Source organism: Panthera pardus, unplaced genomic scaffold, assembly GCF_024362965.1.
Source record: "Panthera pardus isolate Hobbes unplaced genomic scaffold, ASM2436296v1 HiC_scaffold_11, whole genome shotgun sequence".
Lineage (NCBI taxonomy): Eukaryota > Metazoa > Chordata > Mammalia > Carnivora > Felidae > Panthera > Panthera pardus.
In genome coordinates, this window is record NW_026526666.1 from 13,962,705 (window position 1) to 13,977,622 (window position 14,918).

Genomic DNA, 14,918 nt, shown 5'->3' on the forward strand with positions numbered 1-14,918 from the left:
AAATTATTCTCTTGGCAGTAAACCCTCTCCGTTTCATTGCTGATTTTTGCTGACGAGATGGCGGATTGTGTTGCAGGTAGTGTAGGGGATGCCATTTCAGTGATGATCCCGGATGTGTACATCTCAGATGATGGGGGTTACTCCTGGACGAAGATGCTCGAAGGACCCCACTATTATACCATCCTGGATTCTGGAGGCATCATTGTGGCCATTGAGCACAGCAACCATCCTATCAGTGTGATTAAGTATGCATGAGCTCTGCTCCACCCACACTATCTGCATGGAGGGCAACTGTGGGATGTTTTTCTGTGGGAGGTAGGGATAGTTATGGACCCTGATTCAAATTTGTGCATTCTAAGAACTGTAGGGAACATTCTTGAAAGGATTGCATCTAGAGCAACCCACATTCAGTATCTTTGCTTTTTCTTCTGAGTTCCTCTAGCTAACATTTTTTGTCACTTTTTAAAAATACTCTTCTTTTGGGGCACTTGGGTAGCTCAGTTCGTTGAGCGTCTGACTCTTGATTTCAGCTCAGGTCATGATTCCAGGGTCATGGAATTGAGCCCCAGGTCAGGCTCCGCAACGAGCATGGAGCCTGCTTGGGATTCTCTGTCTCTCCCCCTGGCTTGCACGTGTGTGCAGTCGTGGTCTCTCTCTCTCTCTCTCTCTCTCTCTCTCTCTCTCTCTCTCACTCTCTTTAAATAAATAAGTAAATAATTCTTCTTTCTCTCCACAAGAATCCTATAGAAGCATTTAAGCACTTTGGATGGAAAATTACTCCTTAAGTATAAGTTCTCTAAAATAATTTTGTATGTTTATTCAGAAGCCCATTCGTACATGGGTCGCTACCCTCTGTTTCCTTTGAAACAATTTTTATAAAGGCATTTTCTTCTATATTCTTTGAATGAATCTCTTTTACCTACCCTGTTATCTGTGGGCATTAAAAGTTTATATAGTTATCAGTCACTAAGCCATGACATAAATATGAGGGTTTTCTCTGGTTTGGGATCAAACAGCCAGAGTAGTTTCCTGATACTCCCGTACATGTTGATCCTCTGTCACGACTGTTCTCTCATTGTGGTTTCAGGTTCTCCACAGATGAAGGTCAGTGCTGGCAAACCTACATATTCACCAAGGAGCCCATCTACTTTACCGGTCTAGCTTCAGAACCTGGAGCTCGGTCCATGAATATCAGCATATGGGGGTTCACAGAATCTTTCCTGACCCGCCAGTGGGTCTCCTATACCATTGATTTTAAAGATGTCCTTGAAAGGAACTGTGAGTAGAGTCTCCTTTGACCTTTTCTACCAGAACATATAAGCCTATTTTCCTAATAATTCAATTTCATTTCTTTTAGCTGGAATAAGAAAATGCATATGAGGGCCACTGGCTGACTCAGTCGGTACAGCACATGATTCTTGATTCCAGGGTTATGAGTTCAAGCCCCACGTTGGGCATGGAGCCTACTTAAAAAAAAAAGCATATGAAAGAGGATTGAAGGATGTTCAAGGCAATGCAATGAATGGTATCAGAAATGCAGCTTCCTTCTTTGGACTAGCACTGTCCAAAAGAAATAAAATGAGGACCACATGTGCAATTTAAATTATTCTGTTGGCTGCATTATAGAAGTAAAAGAGGTGAAATTCACTTTAATTAATCATCCTACTATACCTAAAATCATTTCAATATGTAGGCAGTGTTAAGAACTACCAATGTGGGGCCCCTGGGTGGCTCAGTTGGTTAAGCGTCCCGACTTCACCTCAGGTCATGATCTCACGGTCTGTGAGTTCAAGCCCCATGTCTGGCTCTGTGCTGAAAGCTCAGAGCCTGGAGCCTGCTTTGGATTCTGTGACTCCCTCTCTCTCTGCCCGTCCCCTGCTCATGCTCTGTCTCTGTCTCTCAAAAAATAACATTAAAAAAAAAACTATCAATGAAATATTTTATATTTTATATTTTTCTTCTAAGACTTCAAAATCCAGTGTATACTTTACCCTTACCCTTAGAGTAAATCTCACTTCAGACCAGCCATGTGTGGCTAAGGCTGTAAGCGTGGCCTCACACTGTTGAAGCTCTGTAACACTTTATGGGACTTTTTTCTGCTTGTAAGGATAATGCGTCCTTGTGTTTATCTAAAATTATTTCATGACATTTCAGGGCTTTTCACCCTTGATTGCAACAGAACTGTAAGAGAAGCGTTAGAGGAAAGTGTGTTGCATAGAGCATCTGATTATCAAAACGTTGAAGTGAGGAAGTATTCGTGTAAAGAGTTTTGGCTTGAATGTCAGTCACAGGTGAGGTTTTAGAATGGCTACTGGGTGAGCTCGAAGCCCACACTGACCATTTCAGAGTTCTGTGATGTCAGACTGGAAGGCATGTTAGAGGCATGGAAAATGGCTTCCGAAAAGGAGGTAAAATGCTCATTGCAAGGTGTTGCTAAAGAATCATAACCAAACCCAGGCCCTGGTACCAAAGATGCTGACACTGTACTGAAAAATATGGAGGATAAAAGAGAAAACTGGAGAAAAGTCTCCCACCCTGCGAGCCGTGGTTTCTTGTTGGCATGTTATGATAAAAGACTTAAGGTTTCAAGTAGCTTTGTTTGAATTTTGGTCCTGTTATTAGATGGCACAATGGGTCTGTTTCCTCAGAATGTTAGTTTAGTGACTCCTGGAGGAAGCAGAAGCACTGTTTGGGCCTTTTCTACAAGGTGTTTACATATGATTTAATACCCGAGAGTCATTATTTAATATCCAGATTCATTAAATAGGCTGTGAAGGAGCTGGCTTGTGAGTTTTCCCCTCAGAAGGCAGCTCTACAGTTATTCCTGAAGTTTAACGCCATTAAAAGATTTGGTAGGCACCTGCTCCCTAACAGACTCTGCGCTGGTCTTTGTATCCCAGAGGATAAAACCCTAATCCACAGTCTAGCCCATGGCCTTTGAGTCATTTCTCCAGGAGTGGGTGATACGACTTACAAAGCTGGATCGACTGTCATCAGCAGTCTACGTGAAAGCCAGTCATCTGAAGTTAAAAGTCTAGAAAAAGATTGTCTTCCCTTCTGTTTGAGGCAAACTAACCCGTGGTGAAACTGAACTCTAGCTTTTGGCTAACTGCTGTCTCCTGAAAGGAAACGCCTGGTAGCTTACCTGTGACAGCTCCTGCTGACCAACAGCACGGGTGTGCAAGACATGGAGGCAGCAGTCTCTCCATGTGGAAGGAAGCTTAGAGGTCCTCCATCCAGCTGCCCACTTTGAAGCAAATAAGCTTTTTCCTAATAACTCAAACGGGCGGTGAGATGTGAAGTGTCCTCCTCTGACACAAGGAGGTGCCAACTGCTAGTAGGCTCCAACTGACGTAACTCTTGTCTGCAGTTCCAAAATGAGGCAGTGGGATGAGTCCGACATCCCCTTTTTCTTGTCCTTCCTCTCCTTTCAGCCTGGCAGCTGCCTCGCACACGTGGGTGCGGTGGCCTGAACTGCCTGTCTTCCCTTTAGGTGAGGAGAAGGACTATACCGTATGGCTGGCTCACTCTGCCGACCCCGGAGAATACGGAGACGGCTGCATCTTAGGCTACAAAGAACAGTACCTGCGGCTCCGCAAGTCGTCTGTCTGCCAGAATGGTCGGGACTATGTTGTGACCAAGCAGCCGTCCGTCTGCCCCTGCTCCCTGGAGGACTTCCTCTGGTATCAGCTTCCCTCACATCTCTGTCAGCCCCTTTGCTGTGCAGGAGGTAGTGAAAGACCATTGACTTATAGTGCTGAAAAATATTCAAATCCTTTCTTCTCCAAGGGTGGAGAACTGCTGCTCTTACTGAGGAAATGGAGGCACAGAGAAGGGACCGAGAGTTATTAGCAATTGGACAGGTAATATTATCAGGCCAGTCAGTCAGTTATTGGACAGGGCCAGCAACAGCCCCCAGGAATCCTGGGCTGACAGCAAGGGAGGGAAGTGTATAAGGAGGAAGAGAACTCAGAAACAGAGAGAGGAGAAAATAGGGCAGAAACACCAGGAAGGACAGTACAGGAGCTGGGAGGAAGTTGGAATTCATGTGTTCACTAAACACTGGCGGCCTGAGTTCAGCAGGTAGGGCACTAGGTTTTGGATCGTCTGCAAGACTGAAGGAGACCGGAGGGGATGTTGGAGTACTGATGGTCCAGATGTCGTATCAAGGTCTAGAGGCCATCCAGATGGACTGCCTCAAGTTCAGGACCATCTGGGCTGAAGGGTTAGTTACCCTACTGGCATGGACTTAGTTGATTACACAAGGGCAAGGCAGGCCCCAGGTAGCCAAGCAGGGTAAGTTAGGTCAAATAAGAGGCACTGCTTCCCATCACAGCCAGTAATCTTATGGAATTCATTACCTGCAAAACATACTGACAGGAAGTAAAAGTGGATCCTAAAAGATCTAGAAAAGGGACGCCTGGGTTGTTCATTCGGTTAAGCATCTGACCCTTGATTTTGGCTCAGGTCATGGTCTCACAGTTCGTGGGTTTGAGTCCCGCATCAGGCTCCATGCTGGCAGCAGGAAGCCTGCTTGAGATTCTCTCTCCCTCTGTCTACCCCTTCCCTGCTCATGCTCGCTCTCTCTCTCTCTCTCTCTCTCTCTCTCAAAGATAAAAATTTTAAAAGGATCTGGAAAAGAATGCAGACAGGTAGCAGTCGTGTCCTCCCACATCACATTCTCTGGGACTGAGCGAACACCCAGTCTGACCCGGTGTGGTTCCCCATGTGTGGCTCACATCTAAATGCAGAATGGGCCAGAGGTCTTGTCTTCTGTGTTTCCACAGGAAACAGGATCCTTCCGGTCACTGTGGTGTCATATTAGGACTAGAGCTTGTTGACACTGGGACACTCTACATCCTAGACTGGACCCAGACCAGGCTCTTAATTACCTGACCTTCTCCTGCTTTCCAGACAAGCTGTGCTTCTTCAGAGCTCCATGCCATTTTACCTGCTGCTTCCTTTGCCTGGAAAGTCTTCCCACATTCCCTGCCTGACCCCCAAGCTTGGGAGTTCCTATTTGGCCTCTAATACTTAGCTCAGTTCTCACCTCCGTAAAGCCTTCTCCAGCTTTCACTCATCTGGGCTTCTGCCGTACAGCTCTTGCTGTATTTTGGTTATTGTGCACAGGTTTGGTTCTACCAGTAAAGTCTCGACTCCTTGAGGGCATGTTGTATTTGATCATCATTGAGTAGTCGTGATAGCAGCTGATGTTTCCTGAGCAGTAACTATACCAGGCACTGTCCCGAACAATTTATGTTTAACCATGGCAGCCCCCTGAGCTAGGTACTGTTGCCATTTCCATCTCACAAAGGGAGGAATGAAGGTTCAGAGGTTACCGCTAACTCGCCCACCATCACCTAGCCGGGAAGCGGCACGGCTGGAATGTGTGCCTGACAGCTCGGCCCCAGAGCCTACACACTGTGCCACCCGTGCCTAAGAATCGTGTACTCTGTGAGCAGGAAGGGCACTTTCCCGGATATTTCGGTTGGAGACCCTAAAATTTTCACCGGAACTCCCCCTCCGTGCTAGAGGGGTGGTGTCTTCTGCATCTTCTTACCCTGTCCCCTAAATATCTGTCACAAAAACCTTGAAGTGCAAGCATCATCTGTGTATTCCCCAAGCATCCATCGCATACTTGCTGTGCACAAGGCAGTGCAAAGTGATGGTGGAAAGCCTGTTATTGACTCTCCTGGTAAGATGCACGTAATTATGCTGTGAAACAGTGCCTTGAAGATGTAGAGAACCTAGAGGCTGTTCCATCTAGAGCTGAAAGGAGATGGGTCAAAGGAGGCTTTGTGGAGGAGGCAGCATTGGAGCCGAGCCCTGACAAGTGGCAGGACCTGACCTTGCACATCTGGGAAGAAGCAAGTCATTGAAGCCGTGGACTGGCATATGTGTAGATACCACTGGCGTGCTCAGGAACGGTGTGTTGGGAGATAGGCCATGAGGGGAAGTCACAGAGGTCACGATAAAGAAGTGAGTAGGGTCCAGATAGGGCATGCCCAGGCTGAATTTTCGACTTCGATAATGGAAGGAAGGCAGTGCCCTGGACAAACATAGGGAAATGTTGGGAGAGGCTGGCTTGAAAGAGAATTTGTGACATGTTTTGGACACTTTATTTGAAGTTCTGTCAGCAGATTTAGGTGGTGACATCCAGCAGGTACTTGGAAATGGAGGATCAGAGCTCAAGAGAGGTAAAACCTGGAAGTTTTAGTTGCAACAAATAATGAAGCTCATGAAGGCAGAGCAGATACAGAGTAAGAGGATGACCTGTGGGCCGCAGGAAAGGGTCTGCATTTCCAGGCTAGGAAGATTGAAGTGCAAACCGTGCCAAGAGAAACTGGCGGGCACAGTTCCAACGGCAGGAGCAGGAGCAGGAGCAGGTGCTGTGTCGGGGCCACCACACAGGCAGGGCCAGAGAGGGCTCTCCACAGTGGCATGACTAGGGAGTCTTGGGGGCCTCAGACATTCGCTTCCAAGGTGATAACGGGGGTTGAAGCCACAATGCATGGAATAAAAAGGAAATGAGTACAATAGAACAAGTATAAAATATCCTTCTAAGAAGGATAAGGAAGAAGAGGGGGAAGGAAGAGGACATGTGCAGGCTAAGGGACTGATAGTCGGTCCATACCATCAGTGAAGCCAGATCCCAGGGTAGTAGGAAGGATGGGCCCAGGGCGCTCGTGTAGGGGGTCAGCCTTGGAGAGGAGGCGGTATATTTCTTGGGAGAAACAGAGAAAGGTGAGCAGGTGGGAGGCACTGTGGAGAGATGGGGTAGGATGGAGGGCACAACAGGCATTTGCACTGGAGAGAAAGGTCATCTAAGAAGCTAAGAGGGACAGAAATGGGGCAGGCAGGAAAGATTTGGCATACACCCTATGGAATACCTCCCAAAAACATAATAATGAGCGATTTGGAGGTAAATAAAAAGATTCCTAAGCATAGTGGGTTTAGATCTGTCACTGTTGCCACTGTTTCTCAGTGTCTTTGTTCTCGGTGCACAGTCCCCCCCGCCCCGCCGCTTGCTGCAGTCATCCCCTTCCTGGAGTCCGCGTGGTCTGTGCAGGGCTCCCAGCCGCTGAGTCCTCAGTCCACCAGGCCTGATCCGTAAGCTGATGGTTCCCCAGTTTAGCACTCTCCATGTCTGTCTTCCTGAACAGACCCTCTTTGCAGATGACACAGGCCTTCCTGAGCTGCTCTCATGCAACCAAAGACTGGAATATTAAGCTTCCGCTGCTCCTCAGAAACCCTTCATTACTAGTCACTTAACTGTCTTTCAGCAACTCTGAAAGATACTTTCTTTGCTGACTCTTGGCAGTGATTTTGGCTACTTCCGTCCAGAAAATGACTCCAAATGTGTGGAGCAGCCAGAACTGAAGGGCCACGACCTGGAGTTTTGTCTGTATGGCAGAGAGGAGCACCTGACAACAAACGGGTGAGGCGGCTCTCCTCTCAAATCGTGACAGAGGAGTCTTCACCCTGCAGAGTGAGACCCCCACTCGCAGCACTCCACATCTCCGAGCACACGGCATTCTAGGGCACGCTAGCAAAACACTGTCTAACAGAACTTTGTGTGGTGCTGGAAATGCTCCCTAACCTGCTGTGTCCCATATGGTGGCTGCTGACCGTGTGCAGCAACTGAGGCACTGAATTACTTTTAATTAGTTGAAATGTAAGTAGCCACTGCATTAGGCAGCGCTGCTCTGGAGGGGACATGGTGCCCCCTCCCCGGATACATATTTCCCCCTCCCATTTTTGTACCACGTGTTAATGTGCTTTCCCTGGGTCACAGTTCTTTGGCCCCATCTCTTAAGGCAGAATGGTGGGCATGTCCCCACAGCATGGCCAGGGATGCTTGGTCTGTTCAAGGCCTGAAACTACGCAAAATGTCCCTGAAACATTCCTGTGGCTCTCCCCTCTGGCCTGAGAGGTGGTATAAGGTGGAGATGTTTTTCTGCACTTTTCAAATCTTGTTTTCAGGAACTAACAAGAATCCAGGGATACATCCTAGTGGTCTGATAAAAAATGTCTTCTGCCTTTTCAGGTACCGGAAAATTCCAGGAGACAGATGCCAAGGTGGAGTGAATCCAGTTCGAGAAGTAAAAGACTTGAAAAAGAAATGTACAAGTAACTTTTTGAGTCCTGAAAAGCAGGTATATGAAAGTAGTTCTGGTTTAGGTACCAGTGGGGTTTCCTGTTCTGTCAGGAACAAAAAACATTAAGAATTTTATTACTGAATAAAAGTGGCCAAACTACTTCCGGCGGGCTTTGCTTTGCACAGGAAACCATTAGGGTGGAGGATGGGTCATGCGACGCAGTGAGAAACTCGTCCCCAGAAACTTCTTTGTTGGGGGAACAAAGTGGAATTCTGTAAAGTTGTTCTGAGTCTTGGAAGCGTCAAGTTGAGGACATTTCTGAGGCTGAGAGTCATTTAGGAAAAAGGCTTGAAGCCTGGCTATAAAGGACCGGAGTCTTGCACCGGAGTCTTGTGGAAGAGAGGAGTCCTGGGCCATAGGTTAGGTGGTCTCTGCTCCAAGTCATGCGGAGTGCGTGCAGAGTGCAGAACTGAACGATGGTCTCAGTGGGTTGGTTTTGACGTGGGCTGATTACAGATCTGTAGTACTGAACTGTCTGGCTGGGGTGTGGGAAATGGTAAAGAGGAAACCTCTTGATAAAGAAGTACTGGACCAGCAGTGGGACCGGGGCAGTAAACTGTGAATGCCAGTTTCCTAACCCATAAAATGAGAGGCGGACAGTCCACAGCCCCCTCCTCCCCAGCCTTCTAAGGACTGAGGGCCTGAGGTGGGATTAGGAAGGTAGCGGGAGAAGAATGCGTGGGTGTGTGTACTTGTCAGGGGGCAGGTTCCTCCTCCTCTGCGCCCCCCCGCCCCCACCCCACACTCCTGGCAGCTGTCCTCAGTGTTTGTGTGTGTGTGATTGCACTGGACTCCCACCCACAGGGACACAGCTTGTCCCAGAATCCAGCTCTGCCTCCTCTTGGATACACTGAAAACACACATTCCCTATCTCCCACCCAGAAGCAGGTAGGTCACACTCAAACAATGATATGAAAAGGCCTATTTGTAAAAACATACCAAAAATTAAGTAAAAACACGTCTCAGTGTTATATGCTGTCCTGCCTGATAAGGCATTGGCACAGCTTCTTCCCGGGTGCTGGCTCTGTTCCAGATTCTTCCAACCCCCTGTTACCATCGTGTCTCCCTTTCCTGCTGCACCCTTAAGTGCTCCACGACTTACACACTGGTAGCCGGGAACAGCCACGATTGCTGTTTGACCGAGCTCACTGCCAAGGGCTCCCAGTGTTACTTTGACATGAAAGCCCCTGAGTCTGCACCATTCTGGCAGCTTCAAGGAACTGAGGTTCTGGTTACCCTCTGCCACCAGTGATGCCCTCCTGATAGCACTGAGAGGGCCCATCGTGGGGGACTGGGAAAGCAGTAAGTACCTAGAGACTGCGGATCATTCACAGAGAGGCCAGGGAAATGGGCAGTCTCCTTGAATTCAGTCCTAGAATATGCACACCTGAAATTGTTTGTGTTTTAATTTATCAAGAATTCCAAGTCCAATTCTGTTCCAATCATCCTGGCCACCGTGGGACTGATGCTGGTCACCGTCGTAGCAGGGGTGCTCCTCGTGAAGAAATACGTGTGTGGGGGAAGGTAAGGAGCATGGAAGTCAGTCAGAGGTACTGAATTCAAACCACAGAGTCAGCCAAGGGCGCACGGTTGAGTTTGCTCTTGGGCAAAAACTAGCTCGTTGAAGTGATGTCCCTAAAGCAGGAGGCCCAAATCAGAATTTATATTTTCCACACGCCGACCAGGAGCGTATATGTATGACTCATTCTGTGAACATATAAAACTCGGAAAATCCACAGTCCTGTGAGAAACGCATCCATCCTCACCGCATGAGGACTCACAGATGTTTCCACCCCCAGGTTCCTGGTGCATCGATACTCTGTGCTTCAGCAACATGCCGAGGCCAATGGTGTGGATGGCGTGGACGCTCTGGACACAGCCCCCCACACTAACAAGAGCGGCTATCACGACGACTCAGATGAGGTAAACCATTTCTTCCGGAGGGGTGGGCCACATGTACAAAACAGGAGTGTTTCTTTTTCTGTTTATAATCAAGATCTGACTGAGGCAAAGGAGGGTAAAAGCCAGAAGCAGCAACTTAATGACTGTGAGAGTTGGCCAGCCCAGCAACTAGGTCATAACTTTCAAAATAGGAACTTTTTAGTGTGTAAATAATACGGTCTCTGTTTTTCTTCTCAGGACCTCCTGGAATAGCTCCTCCAAGGAGCTGGGACCGAGGACAGATGATGGAACCGCAGTACCTCTCACACTCCCTGTGGCTCCGAATGGGGGGAATAAATTTCCCATTGCGAGGGACCCAGCTCTGTTTCTGCTGCTTCCACCAAAGCCAAAAGGACCTTCACTAAAGAAATGCAGGGCAGGGGGGAGGGACCCTAAACACTCTCATAATTGGCCCTGAGAAGGGGGGGGAAATTTTTAATTCTTTAACTTTTTATTTCAAATTCTTTTTGCAAAGTATGGGTTCTTTTGGTTTTGTTTTTGTTTTTTAAGGGAAACGAAATGGAATCAGAAGGGAACATTTCACTAACCCCACTCTCGCATGTTTTGCATGGCGCCTGCTTCAGGGCTCCTGCCAACCCCAGCATCAATGTTCACAACGCACCCGGTGCTGTCCCTGGGCTCTGCCGGCGACACAAAGCAGCTGCGGAGAGGGACTTGGAGGCTGCAATGACTGGCACGGCCCGGGCAGCCTTTCCCCGGCCAGGGACAGCCCTGCCCCAAGAACACTGCACACCAGCTCCTCACACACACCCTGCCTTTTCTTTCTTTCTTTTTTGGGGACCGTAGACCACAGTGGTGTTTCTTTTCCCCTGTTTAATCGGGGAGTATACCCTTGTCAGTTGCCCTTTGACAACTGACTTAACCATGTGCTTCTAAGACACTAAATCAGGAAAACTTAAAGGGCAATATTTTTAACTTGGGGCAGGAAGAAGGGAGCAGCAGAGAATTGACTAGATTTAGCACCTATTAAAGGACAAATTCTTGCTTCTTCCAACATCTTTCCAACCGTGCTTCATGTTTGTGCCAGTGGATTTGCTCAAGGACAGGGTTAGGGCTTGCCCCGGATGTCTGCCCAGGCCAAGTGACCTCTTTGCTAGAGCCGAGGGAGGGCACCCGGTGTGGCCCCTACGGACCGAACATCATATAGTCTTCCATGTCCTCTGCCACCTGTTGGCACGGCGGTGAATCATCAGGATGGCCGTTTACTTGCGTGCCTCCTCTTGGATTGCTGTCGTACATGGAGCCAGGACTAAACACATTTTCAGATTTATAGGCTCTTTTTTTGAAAATCAGGACTTTATTACCAGGCTCTCCTCCTCACCCATTTTTCCCAGCTTTGCCAAGGAATTTGTTGCCGTGAAACTTTTGGCCAAACCAACTGAAGACACACTTCCAGTGTAGGTGATGTTTTATGTGATACATTAGGTTCGTATTTTAAATTTAAGGAAATTTTCCATTTGACACTTTTCAAATTAAGTTCACGGTAGAATGTAGTGAGGTGGATTTGAAGATGGCCATATAGTAGCGGCGAGCTGCAGTAGTTAGTTTTCATACGGCTTGGATGTTTGCTCGCCAGGAATATAGCATGGTACAAGCTTGGTCTTAGCATCCCTACTGTGCTGGCCACAGTTTCACCCAGTAATTATGATTGGGACATTCTTTGGTAACTGCCATTTTGCTGCTCGTTCATTTTATGGCTCTAAAGTCACAAAAAAGTAAATGTGCCAAATTAACTTTTGTCAGAATGAGTGAGCAGATGGCCGTGTTCTCTCCTCCCCAGAATGGATTAACAGCAGCAGGGAAAGTGGGAGAGGGGGTGGATGGAGAAGGTTAGAGACTGTGAAGCTGCAGGAAAATTAAATGAGTCAGGGAGCCCTAGTTAGAAAATAAAGTTAGGGCAGTTTTTATGAAGAGGATTCATATTTGCTTGAGCTAGAGAGCACTGGTCTTTTAGGAAAAGCTCATTCATTTGACCAGCTCACAAACAATGAAGTGTCAGCCTTTGTCCCAGACACCCTCACCTCCTGTCCAAAGTGAATTTGATGCCCAGAAAAGACCCACTTCTGCACACCTTTTCCCCACGGCATATACGTGTTACCCATTGGAGTACCTGTGCCAGTATGCAGTATTTCTCTGATTCATTTTAGGATGGTAGGAAAGTTAGTATTCTGTAACCAAGTATGGTTAAAGCTCTTTGCTTGTGATGGTATCTGGGATTTCTGTAAAACCTGGCAGCTTTCAGAGGACTTCATTCACAGTATGTCATTTGAACCTTACCACATCCTCAGTGAGATTCTTCCTTTGAAGGCAGGGGTTTGTAATACGCATTTTTAGGGGATGGAGCTGAGGTACAAAAAGTGAGTAAATTGTCCAGGGCCCCTGTGTGTGATGAGCAGTGCCGGTTGGCCATTGGCCGTCTTCAGGGCTCGCTACCTTGTTATGCGTGCAGGTGCTGGATACCTGGAGCGGGAAGGGCTTCTTTCTTCTGGATGATTTGCTGTTCTTTAGGAGAAGGGTCAGTGGCATTTCTGTCAGAGCAGCGTGTGAAGCCTTTTTGTCACCTTGGTAAATGGCAAGTCTTGTTCTCCTGTTTTTCACGGCTGAAAACACAAATGAATGGTGATTTTGAATATGTGTTTAGAAACTGCCCCTCACCTCGTTGCAGGCATGGGATCTCCCTTGATGAGCCACCCCTCTCCATTCTCCTTGTTTGCTTGGCCCTGGCTGGCTAGCTAGCTAGTTCCCTTTGGTTGGAGGACTGCCAACAAGCCTGGCTCATTCCCTTCATTGGCTAGTTAGCTTTCCATATCAGCCTGCTTACTCAGAAATGTATGCCCTCAGCCAGAAAGCATAACAGCCTAAATCCATGATAGCTTATGAGGGAAGACAAGTTCTAATTTGTTCTACTGATGTTAGGTTAGGAGCATTATCTTTGCGTAAAGTATAGCTTACCATTGTGTAATAAAATCCCAGGCTTGATGGTAGCAGGAGAGATTATTGCTGGAGGTTTCAGTGATAGCATTTAGCATTGTAAGATAAGTTGGACATGTCAGACTGTCCAGAGTGGTCTGGGCTTTTAAATTCAGGTAGAGAACTCACCATCCCTCACCTGTGACAGGTGTCTTGGACCTAAGGGGGGTTCTTGGTTTTTAGTGGGTCCAGAGACCAGGGATGCATATACCTAGGCTGGTGATTGAATGGGAACACCACTTTGAAGAATCAAAAGTGTTTGGAGGGTTCTGGCAGTTCTAAGCTGGGCTCGGGAGATTCAGTAGATTAGTTCTAACTGAAATTGAGAACTTGCCATCTGCCTCTAACTAGGCTTTCCAGTGTGTACCTCTCTAATTCCTAGGTTTGCCTTTGGGCCTCTACATGCCCAAGCTTGCCTTTCATCCCTGACAGATGAGTCACGTGCTGGCAACCTCCAGCTCCTGCACCGGCTCTGTAAAGCGCAGCCGGTTCTTCCGTGGCCTTGGTCACAATACCAGGGTACAGAGAGGGCTGGCCGGAGCTTCAGTCAGTTCTCTGTTTCTTAGGCAAATCATCCAAGTATGGGAGGTTCTCTTTCCCTTCAGGAGAGCTCTAAAGAGCCCTGCTTCTATATACAGTGGTTTAGAGCTCATCCTGCCCATTGTTGGTACATTCCCCTCACCCCTCACCCTGGATACTTGGAACTACTAAAATAAGAGATTCAGCTTTTCAATTTTGCTACTGCCTTGCCGCAAGCAGGGAAATAAACATGGACTTAAATGTCCTTTGAACAAAACCAAAGTGTAAGACTTGCCACATGACGGAGCGATAGGGAGGGCCAGACTTACCGGCACTGGCGCTCAGCAGGTGCCAGACCTTCCGTTTCATCTGCTGCCCGTTTGCCCAGCAGCTCTGGGAGCATCGTCCTGCCTGAGCAGAGCCCGGGCCTTGCCCTCATGAAGGATGATTGAAATAGCAGGACCATGTTGATTCCTTGGTTATGTCTCATTATAACAGTAAGAATCAGAACATTAATTTGAAACTGTCTTCAACAACTTGCTGTATGCATTTTTTTCACACCAGTACATTCTTAAGCATCCTTGTTTATATAGAATAACATAAACTAATCTGTACCTTTATATATATATATATGTACATATATACATGTATAAACTGTATAGTGTACATGTTAATGATTTATTGATGTGTCCCAAATCTTTCATGACATTCTCATCCTCCGCATGCCCTCAGTTTGTGGTCGGGTGACTTGAATGTTCCCCGATGAGTCTGCCCACCTCCCATGTTTGGACGTCTAGGGAAGGAGGGTTTTGGTCGTACCCTCCTTATCCTCATGCACAGAAATGCTCAGGGTCCCCATGTGCCTGTTGTTCAACCCTTTCTTGTCTCTTGTCCCCTTTCTGAGCATGTGGTCCCTCCCTGTCCTATAACTTCTCTGCCCCTTCCCCAAGTTGTGGGACAGCTACCTTCCTACTAAAGTGTAAAGCAGTATTAACATCATTACTGCATGTGCGCTAAAAACCCAAGTTTTCTGTTCCCTTGGGACAGAAAATTGCATGTGGGGTGGGATAATCAAGTTTCAGTGACCCATGTCAGTTACACAACAAAAGCCAGACCCCATTACAAAATTCCACAAAACAGAAATCAAACTCAAATTTCTTTAGCATTGTGTAAATAAATCTGGATGTGTTTAACTTTGTACTGGTAATTTTCTGTATATTTGCAATATTTGGGTTAGAAATAAAACAGACTGGACTTTGTTACCTGGCCTGTTGAAATGACTAAGCTATAGTTTGTTAATATGTACAG

The 14,918-nt window shown here is 47.3% G+C and overlaps 1 protein-coding gene across 2 annotated transcripts in view; it reads left to right on the forward strand.

The window, feature by feature from the left end:
* SORT1 (sortilin 1) overlaps positions 1-14,876 on the forward strand; it is a 66,973-nt gene extending 52,097 nt beyond the window's left edge. For both annotated transcript variants that reach the window (XM_019457736.2, XM_019457737.2), the window contains exons 13-20: positions 77-245; positions 1,088-1,278; positions 3,494-3,683; positions 7,322-7,438; positions 8,048-8,156; positions 9,577-9,683; positions 9,959-10,082; positions 10,299-14,876. In XM_019457736.2, the coding sequence (XP_019313281.2) occupies positions 77-245; positions 1,088-1,278; positions 3,494-3,683; positions 7,322-7,438; positions 8,048-8,156; positions 9,577-9,683; positions 9,959-10,082; positions 10,299-10,313 (1,022 nt within the window). In that variant the 3' untranslated portion in view covers positions 10,314-14,876. The remainder of the gene's footprint in view (positions 1-76; positions 246-1,087; positions 1,279-3,493; positions 3,684-7,321; positions 7,439-8,047; positions 8,157-9,576; positions 9,684-9,958; positions 10,083-10,298) is intronic.
* Positions 14,877-14,918: the final 42 nt, after the last annotated feature.